Genomic DNA, 22,513 nt, shown 5'->3' on the forward strand with positions numbered 1-22,513 from the left:
GGACTGGAACCAGGACGAAATCAGGATTAAACCAGACGGAAACCAGGATGAAACCAGGTGTTAAACCAGACTGAAACCAGGATTAAACCAGACTGGAACCAGGATGAAACCAGGATGAAACCAGGTATTAAACCAGACTGAAACCAGGATTAGACCAGGATTAAACCAAACTCAAACCAGAATTAAACCACGTTGGAACCAGGATAAAACCAGGCTGGAAACAGGACGAAACCAGGAATAAACCAGACTGAAACCAGGATTAGACCATAAAGAAACCAGGATTAAAGCAGGATTAAAACAAGATAAAACCAGACTGACACCAGGACAAAACCAGACTGAAACCAGGCTGGAATCCGACTGAAAAAATACTGGAACCAGGACGAAACCAGAATGGAACCATGACTAAATCAGGATTAAATCTGACTGAAACCAGGATTTAACCAGGTGTTAAACCAGACTGGAACCAGGATTTAACCAGGTGTTAAACCAGACTGGAACCAGGATAAAACCAGGCTGGAACCAGGATTAGACCACGATTAAGCAAGACTGAAAACAGACTGGAACCAGGATGAAACCAGGTGTTAAACCAGACTGAAACCAGGTGTTAAACCAGACTGGAACCAGGATAAAACCAGGCTGGAACCAGGATTAGACCAGGATTAAGCCAGACTGAAAACAGACTGGAACCAGGATGAAACCAGGTGTTAAACCAGACTGAAACCAGGATAAAACCAGGTGTTAAACCAGACTGAAACCAGGCAAATGCCGGCTGTCAAAACCTGCTGGCTGACACGTCACACACTGTCAGTGAGACGCTTCTGATGAAGGCGAGAGCTTTCGCCAAAACTGTCAAGAAAGGTAACATCTATCTCTTCCCCTTATGTCTTAACAAAAGAACTCAAAACTAAGGATTAAACCAGGTATTAAACCAGAATTAAACCACGCTGGAACCAGGATTCAAGCAGACTGAAAAAAGAATGAAACCAGATTCAAACCAGGACTAAACCTGACTGACATCAGATTAGAGTTACTGGGATAAAACTGATCAGTGACAGCCTAACAGTTAACCTCACAGAAAAACATACAACACGATATTGAAAGGTGTTTCCATCTGCATAGCTTTATTCCATTTTCACTTTCTGCATGAATAACTATGAATGACAATGCAGAAAAAATAAAACCAAAATGCGACAAACTGCAGTGGAAGCAGATTCTAGAGATAAACCATAACATACATAAAACATGTGAACACGGCACTGACAGGGCTAAAAGCACAAGATTCCTCAGATTAATACGAGAAACAACCTTTGACTGCAGCAGTTTAATTAATTAATTAATCATTTTTAAATACTAATTCTGTCCCACCACAGTTCACTTTCTTATTTGGTTTCCTCACTGATTTGCATGGCTGTTAATGAACCCTTAAAATGGCTGTTTCTGTGAGTGAAAAGGAACTAATTCTAGGTTAAAAAGCATATAAAATTCCCAAAAACTCATCCAAAACCTTTACATCTAATGTCAGAGGCTTAAAGAGTTGCAGAAATGTTAATGAAAACATTCTTTAAGGTGAAATCAGCCTCATATGTTGTTAAATTTCTCTGTTAATGCAGCTGATAAAGACACAACAGTTACTAAATAAACGTTTTCCCAGATAAATAAAACAGAATTAAATATTTTGTACATTTTCTGTGTGTGCTGATAACAGTATATTTTAAATCAACTGTGCCTGTTGACCTCAGGAGTCCATCAACAGCTCAGCATGCAGCTGGAGATCCTGGAGATTCTGGAGGGTTTGGGGTAGAACTTCATTCCTCTCAGAGAACAGAGAACTTACTGAAAGTCTGGGTTCAGATGCTCTGAGGAACAGTTAGAAGGTAGAATCTGTTCCAGGGGTCTTCGTCTCAGAACCGAACAAAAAGCTCCATGGATCCTGTTATTCTGCCTCCTATCGGTCCATCGCTGGAGATGCTTCATTTTTTTGCAGCTCTGAGGGAATTTAAATTTTGATAGAAGTCGTCTTTCCACATAAAAACCTCCTTTCAGCGTTTCTGAGGATGAATCCTATATCAGCAGAGCGTCTGCAGCTTGTTGGACTTATCAGCTCACTTCAGCATCCATCTCCGTCAGCATCCTGCCACTGACGGATTCATGTTTTCAGCTGAGTTTCATCACTTTGTTGTTCCTTTGAAGACGTTATCTGAATGGAAGCAGCTTAACTGTGACAATCCTCAGCTGTCTGCACATCTATCAGTCTGTTCTGTCATCAGTTACCTGCTTCAGTTCTGGACACGGAGACACCTGAGACTCTGTGCTGCTGGAAATAACGTTCGGGATCGACTAAAACACAATACAGCCTCTGTACTGTAGAAAAAAAACATCTTCAGGCTCGACTAAAACAAAACAAAAGATTCTAAGCTCCATTATAAGTAATGTACAGGATCAACTGCGGAGGTTAATGTCCAAGATACTTAAAAAATGATTAAAAATGTGTTCAAAATTACTTGAAAATCATCCAGAATTACGGAAAAATTCCAAAAAATGATCTAAAATGACAAGAAATGTTCAGAATGACTGGGAAATGATCCAAAACCAGTTAGAATTTCTCTCAAAAGATTAAAAATCATCCAGAATGACAGAAAATTTGCAGAATGACCCTAAATTTGTCCAATATGGTTTAAAATTTATCAAAAATTAATCAAAATTTGTCAAAAATGACTTGAAAATGATCCAGGATTGCAGAAAATGTGTCCAAAATTGCACAAAAATTGTCAGAAATGAGAGAAACCTTCCCAAACTGGCTCCAAAAACAGACCAAAAATGATTTCAACATTAACATAAGTATTCAGCAATTGTCCAAAGTTACTTAAATCTGCTCAGAATGACTTGAAAATTATTTAAAATGACTAAAAACTTGCAGAATGACATGGCTTGCTTTTAAGATAAGATAAGATAGACTTTATTAATCTCACAAAGGAGAAATTTAACATTACAGGGCTCTTAGAAACAAAAAACAGAGGAGTGCAAAAGTCACAAAAGTGCAAGAACAAGATAATAAATATTGCACATAACAACAACTACACAGTAGTGTTATACAGTCTGATGGCAGTGGGGATGAAGGACCTGCGGTAGCGCTCCTTCTTGCACTGAGGGTGTCTGAGTCTCGTGCTAAAGGAGCTGCTCAGCTCCACTACAGTCCGGTGCAGTGGGTGGGAGCTGTTGTCCATGATGGATGAGAGCTTGGTCAACATCCTCCTCTCACCCACATCCATCACAGAGTCCAGTGGGCAGCCCAGGACAGAGCTGGCCCTCTTGGTCAGCTTGTTCAGTCTCTTCATGTCCCGCTCTGTGCTGCCCGGGGCCCAGCAGACGACAGCGTAGAGGAAAGCAGAGGCTACCACAGTGTCGTAGAAAGTCCTTAGTAGAGGTCTGCACACTCCAAAAGACCTCAGCCTCCTCAGAAGGTGGAGGCGACTCTGGCCCTTCTTGTACAGAGCATCGGTGTTGTGGGACCAGTCCAGTTTATTGTTGAGGTGAACACCCAGGTACTTGAAACTGTCCACTGTTTCAATGTCCTGCCCCTGGATGTTCACTGGTGGATGTGGGAGTGTCCTTCTCCTGAAGTCGACCACCATCTCCTTCGTCTTACTGGTGTTGAGGCACAGATGGTTGCGCTCACACCAGTCCACAAAGTCCATGATGACCGTGGGGCCATCTTCTTTGTTCTTTTAGCCGTAGCACTGTCATCACTTTGTCTTGTCTTGGGTTGTTTTTTAGGTGTGTTACAATACGAGAGAACTCACTCACTGTAAACTGAATTTACCTAAGGGTACAATAAATATTTTGAATCTTGAATCTTGGAGTTAGAAGCAGAGTGGTCAAAAACACTAAAAATCCAAACTGAGTGTTATATTATTTTTGTAATATTTTACGGTCTAGATTTTAGTGGTCAAAGTGTTCTAACCCACAACCCAAATATACCACTACAGTGGATGTTAGACCATGCTTGAAAACACAAAACTTTGAACCCATTTTTCTCCAAAACTACAGAAAGTGGGTCAGACCACTGAGCTTCCAAACCCTTCAAGTCATACAAAAACAATTAACTACACAACTTTGGTCATTAAGAAAGCTAACAAAGTGGGTAAGTCATAGAGGAAGTGAACTACGCAGCAAAAGCTATAGAATGAAGCTAACTACATAGCCAAAGCCATAGAAAGAAGCTAACAGTGCAGCTAAAGTCATAGACAGAAGCAAACAGCACAACTAAAGTAACTAAAAAACAGGTAATTACACAGCTGAAGTTACAGAAAGAAGCTAACTACGCGGCTAAATTAATCCAAAAACAGCTAAATACATGGCTATGGCCATAAAAAGACGCTAACTACATACCTTAAGTCATAGAAAATAGCTACACAGTTAAAATAAAAAAGCTAATTACACTTTTAGAGACATAGGCAGAATCTAAAGTACACAGCTAAGATCATAGAAAGCAGCTATCAATGAAGCTTCAGTGAGGGGGTTAGAACAGAGAGTCTTCTAACCCGCAAAAAAAAAAAAAACAACACATCACTTCTGTCTCTTATCTCATCCATCACATATTTTCTTGTTTTTTTTATCTTTTACTGCTCCACCCTCTAAATATTCCTCTACTCTCTTTCTCTCTGTGTTTCTGTCTGCTGCCCTCCTCATCCAGAACTCTGGCTGGACCGACTGCAGCAGATGTTTCCAGAACATGAACATCTGCTTCCCCGTCCAGCGGCTGCTCAGACTAACAGCTTTAACTCCCCGAAGCTTGCTGCCTTCACCGCTGCCTGGATGTGCAGCTGGACACGATCACAGCTAAATATGCTGCACAAACCCCGCAGCCAGAATTCAGACGAGGTTCTGGAAGAAGTTCTGGGTTTTTTTAGCCTCTGAGGGAACAACAGCAGCACGGATCAGGACGGACAAGCCTTCTCAGCAGGAAAACTAGAAAAGTCAAGTTGTAAGTAGCTTCAAAATAAGCAACAAAAACCAGTACAAAGATGATAGACTGCATGACTGTTAAGCTTCTGAATAAACCACAGATAAATAAAGAGCTGCTTCTGGAGGATAAACGTGACAATAAAACATCAGCCTTTTGAGTTTAGCGATATGAAAAAATAATCTTAATGTAGTTCTTTGGAACAGTGATTGTGATAAGACTCTTGATTTCAGTGGAGAAAAAGAAAATCAGCAGCTGGTCAGTTGGTGTCATTCCAGACAGCTGTGTTTCTCCATGTCTCAGACTTGTTATTTTGCTTATTAAACCAAGAGGAACACAAAAAATAAAAACTACTCGCATTTCAAAAGCTAAAACATCCTTCGTTGGGACTTCTGCTTAAAAATGACAATCATAGCAAAGCTGTTTTTGTTGGCTCACTAAATTTTTCCATTCAAATGTAAGGAAAAATCTAAAAGAATTTCCAGAAAATCTACTGAAGAAAGAAATATATTAACCGTCCACTGCATTTAGAAATATAGTCCAGATCAGTTCAGGCAGAATTCAGGAAACATGTCTCAGATTGTGTTATGTGGGACCCAAAATGAGGTTCTGTATTTCTGTAGGGTAGAATGGCCTGACTGCACATTACTGTCTTTATGTAATTCTGTAGTGTAGACTGATCTGCTGTACCTCATTGTCACTCTGTAGTTCTGTAGTGTAGATTGATATAACTGAACCTCATGATCAATCTGTAGTTCTGTCGTGTAGAATGGCCTGCTGTACCTCACTATCATTCTGTAATAACGTAGTGTAGAATGATCTAATGCACCTCCCTATTAATCTATAGATCTTTCATGTAGAATTGTGTGCTAAAGTTCACTATCACTGTGTAATTCTGGAGTGTAGAATGGTCTTCCGTACTTTACTATCATTCTGCATTTCTGAAATGTAGAATGATCTGACTGTGTCTCATTATCATTCTATAATTCTGTCATGTAGAACGATCTGACTGCACCTCATTATCATTCTATAATTCTGTCATGTAGAATGATCTGACTGCACCTCATTATCATTCTTTAATTGTGTCATGTAGAATGATCTGACTGTGTCTCATTATCATTCTATAATTCTGTCATGTAGAATGATCTGACTGCACCTCATTATCATTCTATAATTCTGTCATGTAGAATGATCTGACTGCACCTCATTATCATTCTATAATTCTGTCATGTAGAATGATCTGACTGCACCTCATTATCATTCTTTAATTGTGTCATGTAGAATGGTCTGACTGCACTTCATTATCATTCTATAATTCTGTCATGTAGAATGGTCTGACTGCAGCTCATTATCATTCTATAATTCTGTCATGTAGAATGGTCTGACTGCACCTCATTCTCATTCTATAATTCTGTCATGTAGAATGGTCTGACTGCACTTCATTATCATTCTATAATTCTGTCATGTAGAATGGTCTGACTGCACCTCATTATCATTCTATAATTCTGTCTTGTAGAATGGTCTGACTGCACCTCATTATCATTCTATAATTCTGTCATGTAGAATGATCTGACTGCACCTCATTCTCATTCTATAATTCTGTCATGTAGAATGGTCTGACTGCACCTCATTATCATTCTATAATTCTGTCATGCAGAATGGTCTGACTGCACCTCATTATCATTCTATAATTCTGTCATGTAGAATGGTCTGACTGCACCTCATTATCATTCTATAATTCTGTCTTGTAGAATGGTCTGACTGCACCTAATTATCATTCTATAATTCTGTCATGTGGAATGGTCTGACTGCACCTCATTATCATTCTATAATTCTGTCATGTAGAATGATCTGATTGCACCTCATTATCATTCGATAATTCTGTCATGTAGAATGATCTGACAGCACCTCATTATCATTCTATAATTCTGTCATGTAGAATGATCTGACTGCACCTCATTATCATTCTATAATTCTGTCATGTAGAATGATCTGACTGCACCTCATTATTCTATAATTCTGTCATGTAGAATGGTCTGACTGCAGCTCATAATTCTGTCATGTAGAATGGTCTGACTGCACCTCATTATCATTCTATAATTCTGTCATGTAGAATGATCTGACTGCACCTCATTATCATTCTATAATTCTGTCATGTAGAATGATCTGACTGCACTTCATTATCATTCTATAATTCTGTCATGTAGAATGATCTGACTGCACCTCATTATCATTCTATAATTCTGTCATGTAGAATGATCTGACTGCACCTCATTATCATTCTATAATTCTGTCTTGTAGAATGGTCTGACTGCAGCTCATAATTCTGTCATGTAGAATGATCTGACTGCACTTCATTATCATTCTATAATTCTGTCATGTAGAATGGTCTGACTGCACCTCATTATCATTCTATAATTCTGTCTTGTAGTATGGTCTGACTGCACCTCATTTTCATTCTATAATTCTGTCATGTAGAATGGTCTGACTGCACCTCATTATCATTCTATAATTCTGTCATGTAGAATGGTCTGACTGCACCTCATTATCATTCTATAATTCTGTCATGTAGAATGGTCTGACTGCACCTCATTATCATTCTATAATTCTGTCATGTAGAATGATCTGACTGCACCTCATTATCATTCTATAATTCTGTCATGTAGAATGGTCTGACTGCATCTCATTATCATTCTTTAATTGTGTCATATAGAATAGTCTGACTGCACCTCATTATCATTCTATAATTCTGTCATGTAGAATGGTCTGACTGCATCTCATTATCATTCTATAATTCTGTCATGTAGAATGGTCTGACTGCACCTCATTATCATTCTATAATTCTGTCATGTAGAATGGTCTGACTGCACCTCATTATCATTCTATAATTCTGTCTTGTAGAATGGTCTGACTGCACCTAATTATCATTCTATAATTCTGTCATGTAGAATGATCTGACTGCACCTCATTATCATTCGATAATTCTGTCATGTAGAATGATCTGACAGCACCTCATTATCATTCTATAATTCTGTCATGTAGAATGATCTGACTGCACCTCATTATCATTCTATAATTCTGTCATGTAGAATGATCTGACTGCACCTCATTATCATTCTATAATTCTGTCATGTAGAATGGTCTGACTGCAGCTCATAATTCTGTCATGTAGAATGGTCTGACTGCACCTCATTATCATTCTATAATTCTGTCATGTAGAATGATCTGACTGCACCTCATTATCATTCTATAATTCTGTCATGTAGAATGATCTGACTGCACTTCATTATCATTCTATAATTCTGTCATGTAGAATGATCTGACTGCACCTCATTATCATTCTATAATTCTGTCATGTAGAATGATCTGACTGCACCTCATTATCATTCTATAATTCTGTCTTGTAGAATGGTCTGACTGCAGCTCATAATTCTGTCATGTAGAATGATCTGACTGCACTTCATTATCATTCTATAATTCTGTCATGTAGAATGGTCTGACTGCACCTCATTATCATTCTATAATTCTGTCTTGTAGTATGGTCTGACTGCACCTCATTTTCATTCTATAATTCTGTCATGTAGAATGGTCTGACTGCACCTCATTATCATTCTATAATTCTGTCATGTAGAATGGTCTGACTGCACCTCATTATCATTCTATAATTCTGTCATGTAGAATGGTCTGACTGCACCTCATTATCATTCTATAATTCTGTCATGTAGAATGATCTGACTGCACCTCATTATCATTCTATAATTCTGTCATGTAGAATGGTCTGACTGCATCTCATTATCATTCTTTAATTGTGTCATATAGAATAGTCTGACTGCACCTCATTATCATTCTATAATTCTGTCATGTAGAATGGTCTGACTGCATCTCATTATCATTCTATAATTCTGTCATGTAGAATGGTCTGACTGCACCTCATTATCATTCTATAATTCTGTCATGTAGAATGGTCTGACTGCACCTCATTATCATTCTATAATTCTGTCATGTAGAATGATCTGACTGCACCTCATTATCATTCTATAATTCTGTCATGTAGAATGGTCTGACTGCATCTCATTATCATTCTTTAATTGTGTCATATAGAATAGTCTGACTGCACCTCATTATCATTCTATAATTCTGTCATGTAGAATGGTCTGACTGCATCTCATTATCATTCTATAATTCTGTCATGTAGAATGGTCTGACTGCACCTCATTATCATTCTATAATTCTGTCATGTAGAATGGTCTGACTGCATCTCATTATCATTCTTTAATTGTGTCATATAGAATAGTCTGACTGCACCTCATTATCATTCTATAATTCTGTCATGTAGAATGGTCTGACTGCACCTCATTATCATTCTATAATTCTGTCATGTCGAATGATCTGACTGCACCTCATTATCATTCTATAATTCTGTCATGTAGAATGGTCTGACTGCACCTCATTATCATTCTATAATTCTGTCATGTCGAATGATCTGACTGCACCTCATTATCATTCTATAATTCTGTCATGTAGAATGGTCTGACTGCATCTCATTATCATTCTATAATTCTGTCATGTAGAATGATCTGACTGCACCTCATTATCATTCTATAATTCTGTCATGTAGAATGGTCTGACTGCACCTCATTATCATTCTATAATTCTGTCATGTAGAATGGTCTGACTGCACCTCATTATCATTCTATAATTCTGTCATGTAGAATGGTCTGACTGCATCTCATTATCATTCTATAATTCTGTCATGTAGAATGGTCTGACTGCACCTCATTATCATTCTATAATTCTGTCATTTAGAATGGTCTGACCTCACCGCTCTGACTTGCTAAAGTAAGATGAATCACATATTTTAGAAAAACCAGGAACCAGAAAACAGAATACAGACTGAAGTGTTTCCTGTTTTTAAATGAATCATGGGAATTTTCCGCTTCACACATTTGACAAAAATGCACCCAAAATTCCAAAAAAATATCTAAAAATGAAGCACAATTTCTCCAAAATGACTCACAGAGTGTCTAAAGTTATGTAAAAGCATTCACACGGAAACGCATACAACTATGGCACAGTCAGGTTTAATAGATGAATAAACTAAATGTTAGAATCATATAAGCCTTTAACTGATTGTTAAGTTTTCAAACATTCTGTCTCACTGCAGACAATTACAACATCCAGAACTAGCAGGAAAACATGCAAAAATATCTATGTTAGACAGAAAATGTTTTTAAAAAGTTGTTTGTAGATCTTTACCACTAATCACTGAGAGAATCGAGTAGACAAATCTGCAGAAAAACCTGATATTTTCAGTGTACAGGTTGTTTCCACAGCAAAGAGAAGAAAATGCAACAAATCCGTGACCAAGATTAACTCTAGATAAAAACATCAGCCGTCCATCCAGAAATTAGTCTACAAAACCAGACTCTCTACCTGGTTCTTCATTCTCTGCTGGTAAACCTGATCCTGAATGCTGAAGCTTCTTTCGATGAATCACTGCTCAGGTTTGACTCAGGATCAAACCTCCTTCGACAACATTCCAGACGTGTCATCCAGTCGTAATGCTGCTGACGGTGAATACAGCTGGGATAGCTCTTAGGTGTGTTTGATGTCTGACACTTGAAACCACTCCAAAAGTGAACACCTCACTGAGAGATATGAAAAAAAACTCTTCTTTCCCTGTTAATATTTAAAACACTGCAGCTGCTATTTTACTCAACTCAGCTCTTTATAGCTGATGGTCAACTCGTCTTTTCTGCTATTAGGAATATTTAAACACCACAGATAATCTGATCACCTGTCATGGATCTGCAACAGGAGGATATTTAATCTTAGCTGTTTATACTCGGTGTTTATTACCGGAAAACTGATATTTTAGAATTACTGTTAACTACCAGAAGCTCGTTTCCTTCAGAATTTCATCAGTACAGCAGACAGACACATGAAACTCTCAGGATGAAAAACACACTTGAGTTCTGCTAAAAACTGCAACCAGATCAGTTTTTACATCCTGCCAGGTGTCACAGTCTAAACACTAGATCTGGATCCTGTTCATCTATAACCAACGCTGAGCATTGATATTATGGAATGTATCATAGCTTAATGTCACAACGAGACTAAACTGCCCCAAAGACGTGAAACAATCAAAACGCCCTATTAAACGACTAAAACGTCACATCAAAAGACAAAAATGTCCCATCAAAAGGCAAAAACGTCCCACTAAACGATCAAAATGCCCCATTAAGAGACGAAAACGTTGAATTAAACAATCATAACTCCCCATTAAAAGACAAAAAACGTCCCATTAAACAACCAAAATGTCCCATTAAAAGACAGAAATGTGTCATTAAACGAACAAAATGCCCGATTAAGAGACAAAAATGTCCCATTAAACAATCATAACTCCCCATTAAAAGACAAAAACGTCACATTAAACAACCAAGATGTCCCATTAAAAGACAGAAACGTGTCATTAAACGACCAAAACGTCCCATTAAAAGACAAAAACTTCACCATATACAACCAAAACGTCCCATTGAAAGACAAAAACATCCCATTAAACGACCAAAACGTCATATTAAACAACCAAACATCCCATTAAAAGAAAAAATGCCCCATTAAACGATCAAATCTTCCCATTCAAAGATAAAAACATCTCATTAAACAACCAAACGTCCCATTAAAAGAAAAAAATGTTCCATAAAACAACCAAAATGTCCGATGAATGTCCCATTGAACAACTAACATGTCGAATTAAAACACAACAACGTTCCATTAAATGACCAAAACATCCCATTAAAGTACAAACATGTCTCAATAAACGCCAAAAAACAGACAAAAAGCAAGAAACGAGAGACACAAAAAAACAAAAACCAAGAAGAATGAGACACAACACAAAAAAGAGATACAAACTGACAAAAACAACGGGAAAATACCACAATGAGAGAAAAAACAGCACAAAACTGAAGTGACATGAAAGAAGGGACACCAAATAAAGACAGATAACAACAAAAAACAGACAAAAAAGAAAAATGAGTCGCAAAATGAGCAGTCCTGTCACAAAGACATAAAGCTGTCCCAAAGACACATAAAACGATCCAAATGTCCCATTAAACAACAAAAATTACACAAAAAATTACAAAAACAAGAAAAATGACACATAAAACGCACAAAAAGAAAGAAAAATGGGACACAAAACAACTGTTAAGGTGTTTTTATACTCCTCCGGTTACAGATATTAACTAGATGATTCTTATGTCACAACGAAATGAACTGATGACAGAAAACAGCTGAAATGATCGATTAAATGAATCAGATCCCAGGAAAATGATCTAAATGTTGGCGTTTCAATGGCCTCTCTGCGGCATCAAACCTCCTTTATACACACAAACTGTCAGAGACGATAAAGTTTATTAACTGCAGCCTCTTAAATGAGTTTTGTACTTCACATCGTGGATTAACGCTAGCAGATAATAAGAAGTCAGCAAATAAAACCTAATGATTTTCCCGTCTGGGATGAATTTCAAGCCTAATTATTATTTCTAATTATAAACCTGAAACTTTGCTGAAGTAAAATCATGTGAAGCTGCAATAAAACGTAAAGTTTAGCTTTTCTTTAATTTCCTTCTTATCTTGTTTTCTCTGCTCTGATTCAAACCCGACAGAGTTAGTGGAAACAGAACTCGGTACCTTGTTGACCTCCAGGATCTCCCTCCTCTCCTCGCTGCCGGGTCGGTTCTGACCTCCGGACCGGTCCTCCAGTTTGGATCCATCGTCCTCCACAAACGGGATCAGTTGCTGGAAACACAAATATGGAAATATGACTCACTGTAGGAGGATCAGAAGTAAACAATTTAACAGATTTAGTTTATCTAGAAATGTATTTAGCAGAGACAGCGTACATTCTGCAACACCAGAATTTTCAAAAAATGTGAAATTCTAAACAAATTCTAATTGAAAGGTGATCCATAAAAACAAAAGACCAGAAATAAATGAAGAGCAGTTACATCAGGATCGATGAGCCACCTTAATGTCAACAGATTTATCGATTACTGACCGATACGTCAGAAGAAGAAGGTCATGCATGTCAATAAATGTTTCATAGATCAGCTGTAGTACCTGGTTGTTCCACCAGGTGGAGCCTCTTACTGTTTAATACTGTAGAGGCCAGAGGAGGCGTTACTCAGATTACAGTTCATGTTGGCAAACAGAGAGCATTGTAACTGGCAAGACTGGCGTATAACCAGAGACTTAGCTAGCAACGTTCACCATGACAAAGACTCCTGTGATGTTTAATGACTTCCAACTAGAGATTTTGTATTAAACAAGCATTAAAAATGGCCCAATTACGACTTACAAGTGACAGAATGAATACTGTAGTGTAGAATGGTCTGCTGTTCCTCACCATCATTCTGCAGTATGGAATGGACTGCTGTACTTTACTATCATTCTGTAATTATTTAGTGTAGAATTTTCTGCTGTACCACACTAGCATTCATTGTGAGAGTTTAGCTAGCAATGGGCGACATGACAAAGATTTCTGTGGTGGTTAATGACCTCTGACAAGTGATCTTGTATGAAACAAGCACTAAAGTCCACTAAAAAGGTCCAATTACAACCTACAAGTGACAGGATAAATACTATATAGTGTAGAATGATTTGTGGCACCTCACTATATTCATTAATTCCGTAGTGTAGAATAGACTGATGTACCTCACTATTATCCTTTAAATCTGTAGTGTAGAATGGTCTGATGTACCTCATTATTATTGTTTAATTCTGTAGTGTAGAATGGTCTGATATACCTCACTATTATCCTTTAAATCTGTAGTGTAGAATAGACTGATGTACCTCACTATTATCCTTTAAATCTGTAGTGTAGAATACACTGATGTACCTCACTATTATCCTTTAAATCTGTAGTGTAGAATGGTCTGATGTACCTCATTATTATTGTTTAATTCCGTAGTGTAGAATAGACTGATGTACCTCACTATTATCCTTTAAATCTGTAGTGTAGAATAGACTGATGTACCTCACTATTATCCTTTAAATCTGTAGTGTAGAATAGACTGATGTACCTCACTATTATCCTTTAAATCTGTAGTGTAGAATAGACTGATGTACCTCACTATTATCCTTTAAATCTGTAGTGTAGAATAGACTGATGTACCTCACTATTATCCTTTAAATCTGTAGTGTAGAATAGTCTGATGTACCTCACTATTATCCTTTAAATCTGTAGTGTAGAATAGTCTGATGTACCTCACTATTATCCTTTAATTCTGTGGTGTAGAATAGACTGATGTACCTCACTATTATCCTTTAAATCTGTAGTGTAGAATAGTCTGATGTACCTCACTATTATCCTTTAATTCTGTGGTGTAGAATAGACTGATGTACCTCACTATTATCCTTTAAATCTGTAGTGTAGAATAGTCTGATGTACCTCACTATTATCCTTTAATTCTGTGGTGTAGAATAGACTGATGTACCTCACTATTATCCTTTAAATCTGTAGTGTAGAATAGACTGATGTACCTCACTATTATTCTGTGGTGTAGAATGGTCTGCTGCACCACACATTCTGCTGTCGGGGACAAGACGCTCTGACTTGTTTGTATTTTTTCAAACCAGAACCAACACTTTGGGTCTCAATAAAAACCCCTCTGGCTGCAGAACCTGATCCGATGGCATAGAATATTTGGGTATTTTTAACATCTTCTGTCTTTTTATAGCGTTCTATGAGTTTTGTATTCAGTGCCTTTGTTTGATTTCAAAAACCCAAGATGACAAGATTGAGAGTCAATAGTGGAAATACTGAAGAGTGAGTTTACAGTATTTTGTTTCATAAATGTTCAACAAAACACCTTTTTTCGATAAATGCATGGAGAAACTATAATCTCTGATGCAGGTTTATTTGACAGGCTTATAAAAGGTGATTTACGTGTAATTATTCTAACGCCGTGACCCTCCTTCAGCCTGCCAGCGCTCCAGTCAGCGGAGTCTCTCTGCTGCTTCCATAAAGTAAACGTGATTCTGTGAAGCTCCAACAGTCCCACTCTCTTCAGCACAAACAGACGGCGGGCGAGTGGGAGATTAATTCATTTTTAAACGCTCCGTGTGCTTGACCTTGTCTGCTTGACACCACAGAAGCTGATGTTCCTCCAGGCGGCCTCCTGAGCTGCTTAACGCCACACTGCCCCCAGTGGACACCTGGGGCACTACAGCAGAACCACTGCAGCCACTGATCTGAGCGATGTCGGATATAAAGCGGTCTGTTCTGAATTTAATTTATACAACACTCATTTTTCTTTTGTTGTTGGAATTTTGTGAGTCTTGGTGATAATTTTGCATTTATTTGTCCTTATTTTGTGTCTCTTTGTGGTTATTTTGGGTGTTTTGTCGAGATATTGTATGCTTTTGTGATCATTTTCTGTGTTTTTGCAGGCGATTTGTGTCTCTTTGTGGTCATTTTCCTTTTTTGGAATAATTTTGGGTGTCTTGGAGGTAATTTTGCATTTATTTGTCCTTGTTTTGTGTAATGTACTGTTTCTTTGTCATTGTTTTGTGCATATTTGAGGTCATTTTCATTTTTTTGTCAAGCTTTATATCTCTTTTGTTGCCAAGAGTAGAGAAATGCACTATCATAAGCAAATCATCTTGTTTACATACTATGGAATTTCCAGCGAGATGAGAACTGAGACTAAAACGGAAAATTCCCTAAAAAGAACGAGCAAGACTGGCTGACTCCAATACACACTGGTTTAGAAAATTTACTTTTAGGTCACAAACAACAAATAATCAAACTAAATCTGAGTTGATGCAGTGACACTTCCACCTTAAATGACACCAGCTGACCCCTCGTCCTCATAAATGTGCGTTTGTCGCCGACAACTTCACATTTTCAGCACATGGTCAGTTTGTGTCTTCAATATAAAATTATTTTCTCAACAACTGCTGCAACCTTCAAGCAAACATTGTCAACATTTTTTTTGCACATTTTAAGTGACTAATTTGCACCTTTCTGCACAATCTACACAACTGTCTCACTGAAATAAGTGTTAATGTTTATATTTCTATGACCTTAGACTTGCTACACTTCAGAAAGACTACAAGTCTTTCAGCACTTGCTTTGTCTCCTTGAATTTGTCCTCCTCCTTTAAAATCTTTGCGTTTCGCACAAAAACAAGTCGGATTCTTCATACTTGCAAACCCACTTGGCAATGAAACTGATTCTAAGTCCGCATCTCAAATACAGTAGCACACACTAGAGTCCAAAAGTTTGGAAACAACTTCAAGTTTCTGTTCACAGTGTCTTTTGTATGAACTCTATGGATTATTCTGGGATGTATTTAGTGCTGGTCACAAGTTGCTTTCACTGATATGCACCATTTCCTTTTAGGTATGCATTGAAGTTACCAGACAACTGCTGAACAAATGTTAAAAGAAGGGTTTAGTTTTAGGGTTGAGAAGATTAACAAGAGTCATAACTTCAGTTCAAAAGTCAGACTTTGCATTATACACTTCAGCTCATTGGCTTTTGAGAGTATGTTTACAAAAATCCCCCCAAAGCTGAAGAGTACAGATACAAATACCTGATAATTATAGTTACATTCTATTCTGATTACTCTTTATATAATAATTATGTTTATTTGGTTGCGAAATACACCAATGAAATTATTCTTTTTTTTGTACAGATCTGATCTCGCTTCCCAGCTTGTGGCCTGTAGTGTAGATCTCAACATTTAGTGGGTTTCAGTAACGTTCCCTGCAGCATGTGAACCTGGAATCACAAAAAAATCTCCACAAACCAACATCATCTTCCTTCTCCAAACAGAAACTGTCATACCAGACAAGATGACAAACACAGATAGAGCAGGAGAGTCTGCAAACATCTCAGAGGCCAATAAAAACCCAAAACACACCTCCATCCAGTAATGACTTGGCAGGAAACTAATCCAAACTACGCAAAGGTCTGAGTGTTTGGCCTGAGGTTAAACAGCTGCAGACGGCAGACGACGATCTGAGAAAGCTCATTTGTCTGAGTCGTGTAGGAACAGAACTGGACAGAACTGACGTCATCAAGGGAAGTAAAAAGTACAAAACAGAGGAAGAGAGAGAACGTGGTGGCAAAAAGTTAGAGAAAGAAACTGCATGGAGGAGAAAACGAAACAGAAAAGGGGAATTCAAGAAACACGAGTCACAAACAGGCTGAAACAGAGGGAGAAGCATGACAGACTGTTGTAAAAATGTGGGAAAGCTTCCAGACAAAAAGACAGAAAAATGAAACACAGAACACCACAAAACAGATAAAAAGCAAGAAAAATTAGATATAAAACACCAAAAACCAAACAAAAAGCAAGAAAAATGACACACAAAACACCAAAAAACAGAAAAAAACAGAAAATGAGACACAAAACATCAACAATTAGACAAAAAGCAAGAAAAATGAAACACAAAACACTAATAACGAAACAAAAGGCAAGAAAAATGAGACACAAAACACCAAAAACTAGACAAAAAGAAAGAAAAATGAGACAAAACACCAAAAACCAGACAAAACACAAGGAAAATGATACACAGAACACCAAAAAACAGATAAAAAGCAAGAAAAATGAAACACAGAACACCAAAAAACAGATTAAAAAGCAAGAAAAATGACACACAAAACACCAAAAAACAGAAAAAAACAGAAAATGAGACACAAAACATCAACAATTAGACAAAAAGCAAGAAAAATGAAACACAAAACACTAATAACGAAACAAAAACCAAGAAAAATGAGACACAGAACACCAAAAAACAGATAAAAAGCAAGAAAAAATAGACACAAAACACCAAAAACCAAACAAAAAGCAAGAAAAATGACACCCAAAACACCAAAAACAGAAAAAAACAGAAAATGAGACACAAAACATCAACAATTAGACAAAAAGCAAGAAAAATGAAACACAAAACACTAATAACGAAACAAAAACCAAGAAAAATGAGACACAAAACACCAAAAACCAGACGAAACACAAGGAAAATGACACATAAAACGCCAAAAACTAGAAAAAAAGCAAGAACATTAGACACAAAACACAAGCAAAATGAGACACAAAACACCAAGAACGAAACAAAAAAAGCAAGAAAAATGAGACTCATAATATCAAAAACCAAACAAAATGCAAGAAAAACGAAACACAAAACACCAAAAATTAGACAAAAAGCAAGAAAAATGAATAACAAAACACAAAAAAACAGATAAAAAGGAAGAAAAATTAGACACAAAACACAAGGAAAATGAGACACAAAACACCAAAAAACAGAAATATAAAAGAAAATGGGACACAAAACAACAAGAACGAAACAAAAAGCAAGAAAAATGAGACGCACAATATCAAAAACCAAACAAAATGCAAGAAAAAATTACACACAAAACACCAAAAATTAGACAAAAAGAAAGAAAAAGGAGACACAAAACACCAAAAATTAAACAAAAAGCAAGAAAAATTTCACACAAAACACTAAAAACTAGACAAAAAGCAAGACAATGAGACACAAAACACCAAAAAGTAGACAAAAAGCAACAAAAATGAAACAAAACACCAAAACCTAACAAAAAGCAAGAAAAGAATGACACACAAAACACCAAAAATTAGAAAAAAAGCAAGAAAAATTTCACACAAAACACTAAAAACTAGACAAAAAGCAAGACAATGAGACACAAAACACCAAAAAGTAGACAAAAGCAACAAAAATGAAACAAAACACCAAAAACCTAACAAAAAGCAAGAAAAGAATGACACACAAAACACCAAAAATTAGAAAAAAAAGCAAGAAAAATGAAACACAAAACACCAAAAACAAAAACAAAAAGCAACAAAAATTACACACAAAACACTAAAAACCAGACAAAAAGCAACAAAATGAGACACAAAAACACCAAAATTAGACAAAAAGCAACAAAAATGACACACAACACCAAAAACCAGACAAAAAGAAAGAAAAATGAGACAACATCAAAAGGCAAAAAAAAGAGACACAAAACACTAAAAACCAGACAAAAAGCAACAAAATGAGACACAAAACACCAAAAGCCAGAGAAAAAGCAAGAATTAACTGAGTCACAAAGAGACTGAAAGAGGGAAAAACGTGACAGAATGATGCAAAAATGTGGAAACGTTCTCGTGTCAGTTTCCAGGCCCGTGTCCAAACTGTAAAGTCCTGGCGGCAGAAAGACAGAAGCTACAGGACAAACGGAGGAGAAGCACACGGAGTTTTAACGGTGGAGGTCTGATCCTGGCAGCCGCTGGAGGAAAAGGAAATGTGCTGAGTGTGGAGGGAAAGATGGATGCTGTGTTGCGTGTCGCCTGGTGAGTCAGACGGATGTGGTCTAAGCCTGACAGAGAACAACGAGCTAACGAAGTCCTCCTGGTTCACCAGCTGAGACTAAAAGACCAACAGAAAAAAGGTGAAATCATAAGAAAACAGCGGAGAGAACGAAATAAACACCTGGACAACAGAGGAACAGGAGGGAGGTCAATTAGAGGAGAAAACTGAAGAAGAAGAAAATGAAAAGTCAACTAATATGTAAGAGGAAACAAGAAACAGAAGAAAACAGCAGGAGAGGAAGCTCTGAAACACAAAACACGAGGAAGATTTACTGATTTTAACGAGAATTTATAGACTCTGGAACAAAATATTTGCAAGGTCTGGATTCCAATCAGCCAATAAAGCTGCTCAATCGATCAATACAGTTGGTTTACGGAGATACTTTGTTGTGAGAACTCAACTGTGGTTATGTAGCTTCTTTACGGATTATATAAACATTGTAGAGTCCTCTATTGTAAAAAAAAATATAGAGAGACATTGCACAATTCTTTTTAATGTCAAATAGAAATAATGTTGCACAGATTCTACTACATCTATTTATATACATGAAGAGTTTATTTGCAAAAACAGATAACTCCATTTTATAAATGTTCAGAAAGCTATTTTTTATTATTTACTTGAGATAATATTAATAATAACACTAATAATTTTTTTTCTCTATTTTGTCATGTATTTTTCTACTGAGTCAAATGTACTCAACTTCAGTTTGATTGATATTATCTCAAGTAAAGAATAAAAAAGTTTTCTGAAAATTTATAAAAATGGAGTTCTGTTTTTGCAAATAAACTCTTCATAGATATATAGATATATAGATATATAGATAGATATATAGATAGATAGATAGATAGATAGATAGATAGATAGATAGATAGATAGATAGATAGATAGATAAGAAAAATATTGATATCACGCAGATTTTTTAAAATGTTGCTATAAAGGCTTAAAGGATTCCTTGAGGTATTCAATTATTAAAATTAATCGAGGCAAAATTCTCTGAATCAAGGCTTCATTTAATCCTCTACATACTAGGTCATTGACTACTCCGGACCCAGATCTATAATGAATAAATTATTAGGGGATTTTAAATTTGACGGGACACTTCTACTTTAACTGGTGCAGCTTTTCTAGTGTTTACGTCGTTTATCTGATCACTATGAGGACAGTTTACCAGCCAGACTTTCTTTGTGTGAATCGACAAAAACTAAACCTTCAGTCAGAGTTAACGGGTATGAAGCTGGTTTTCTACTCTTTGTTAAATCAGACTTTCTGCTTCAAATTCAAACACTGGTAGTAAACTGTTAAACGTGTGTTAATATATTTATTTTATTAATAAATGCAGCTGATTACTGATAACAGACAGCTGCACAATAAAACTATCAGACTTCATTTATTCACACATGACATTGTGTTGAAGTGCATGTAGGTCTGACACTGACTCATAATGAAGGAAATCACTTTAATTTGAACCAAATCAAAGTAAAATTAAAGTCACTGATTGAATATTCTCTGTGATCAATACTAATAAACAGATCAGTTTTCTTATCAGCTGCAATTTAAACAGACCAAACGAAAACACATTTATGGGATTTCTGCATCAACAGCTAAATACATGCAGACAGGGTTCCCATGGCTTCAGTTTTAGTACAATACCCCTGTACTATGCTATATATTTACAGTACTATGCTATATATTTACAGTACTATACTATATATTTACAGTACTATGCTATATATTTACAGTACTATGCTATATATTTACAGTACTATACTATATATTTACAGTACTATGCTATATATTTACAGTACTATGCTATATATTTACAGTACTATGCTATATATTTACAGTACTATGCTATATATTTACAGTACTATGCTATATATTTACAGTACTATACTATATATTTACAGTACTATGCTATATATTTACAGTACTATGCTATATATTTACAGTACTATGCTATATATTTACAGTACTATACTATATATTTACAGTACTATGCTATATATTTACAGTACTATACTATATATGTAGAATACAGCACAGACATCCTCCCCTGTTCCTCCAGGACGTTTTGTTCTGTTGCACAGCATGTTCACTTCCTCTTTCGATGCTGTAACGCTGAGCACGGAATCCGATTACTCATGAATAGTCAGAATAATCAATAGAATACTCGATTGCTAAAACCGTTTATCGATAGCTGCAGTCCTTGACGATACTGCACAAAATGTTCTTTAGAAACTAGAATTTGTGGTGAAGTCTGGACTCCAATCAGCCAAGAACGGTTCTATATCGATCAATACGGTTGGTTAATTTGTTGTCAGAGCTCAGTTCTGGTTATTTAAGCTCTTTATGGATCCAGTACGTGTTTTTAGATCTTCATTTGTGCCATTTTTTGGGTCAAATAAACCCTTTTTTCCTCCTCGTGTTTTGCAGCTCGACACTTTCACCAAGTTTAATGCCAATAAAGTAAATTAAACTGTGAAGAGTCTGCAGAGAAAAGCACCATAAAGAGGAATAAAGCGTGTCGGAGGGAAGAGGAAAAAGCTGCTTCCAACAACAGCTGGACAGAAAACCTGCTGACGTGAGCGTTCAGTCCAGCTGTTCGTTAGCGGCTCTGCTGCTAATTAGGCTGCGATGAGGTCACGCTGCCCGACTCATCGATCCACTTCCTGCTCGGCGGCCAATAGCGAGCGTCCGTCAGCGGGAAGCTGAGTTGTGCAGGATGATAAATGGAGTCCAGGCTGAGGCCAAAATCAACAAGCTGAGACCGACAGAGCAGCTATCGGCCGGTCGGCAGCGAACCTCCGCCTCAGGAGGAACAAACAGCAACAGAAGGAGTCAGAGAAGCTCTGAAAGCAGCAGCTTTAGAACATCACACAACAGAACAGAGTTTTACTGAATAAACGTAGACCAAGCCGCCGTCACAAATCAGTTCTCCTCCTTCGTCCCCAGCAGGAGTCTGCCGACAGAGATTAGCTTCCAGCCAATCTGGAGGAGCTGAGAAGGACTGCAGTCATTAATCCAATCAAACAGTGGAGGAGAGTCTGAGACTAAAACATTCAAAACGCTGCAGGACTCTGACATGTTCTCCAGCAGAATAAACACAGAAGCACTGACGCTGCAACAACAGCACACTAAAACCTGACATTTATCAACAGTTCTACATGTACA

General features: G+C 36.9%; 1 protein-coding gene and 1 long non-coding RNA gene across 5 annotated transcripts in view; both read right to left on the bottom strand.

Moving 5' to 3' along the window:
* Positions 1-22,513, bottom strand: part of med30 (mediator complex subunit 30) — a 57,992-nt gene that overhangs the window by 25,632 nt on the left and 9,847 nt on the right. The window contains exon 4 of the mRNA XM_022217863.2: positions 12,653-12,760. Coding sequence (XP_022073555.1) covers positions 12,653-12,760 — 108 coding nt within the window. The remainder of the gene's footprint in view (positions 1-12,652; positions 12,761-22,513) is intronic.
* On the bottom strand, positions 13,338-14,641 carry LOC127536176 (uncharacterized). Of its 4 annotated transcripts, XR_007945169.1 has the most exons (6): positions 14,504-14,641; positions 14,412-14,457; positions 14,182-14,365; positions 13,860-13,997; positions 13,768-13,813; positions 13,338-13,675 (listed from the first exon to the last, which is right to left on the bottom strand). It is a non-coding gene; the product is annotated as an uncharacterized LOC127536176 (long non-coding RNA). The 4 variants fall into 4 exon arrangements; XR_007945166.1 differs by lacking the exon at positions 14,412-14,457 and having other exon boundaries at positions 13,768-13,951; positions 14,228-14,273; XR_007945167.1 differs by lacking the exon at positions 14,412-14,457 and having other exon boundaries at positions 13,768-13,951; positions 14,320-14,365.

The sequence above is a fragment of the Acanthochromis polyacanthus genome, chromosome 11, assembly GCF_021347895.1.
Source record: "Acanthochromis polyacanthus isolate Apoly-LR-REF ecotype Palm Island chromosome 11, KAUST_Apoly_ChrSc, whole genome shotgun sequence".
Lineage (NCBI taxonomy): Eukaryota > Metazoa > Chordata > Actinopteri > Pomacentridae > Acanthochromis > Acanthochromis polyacanthus.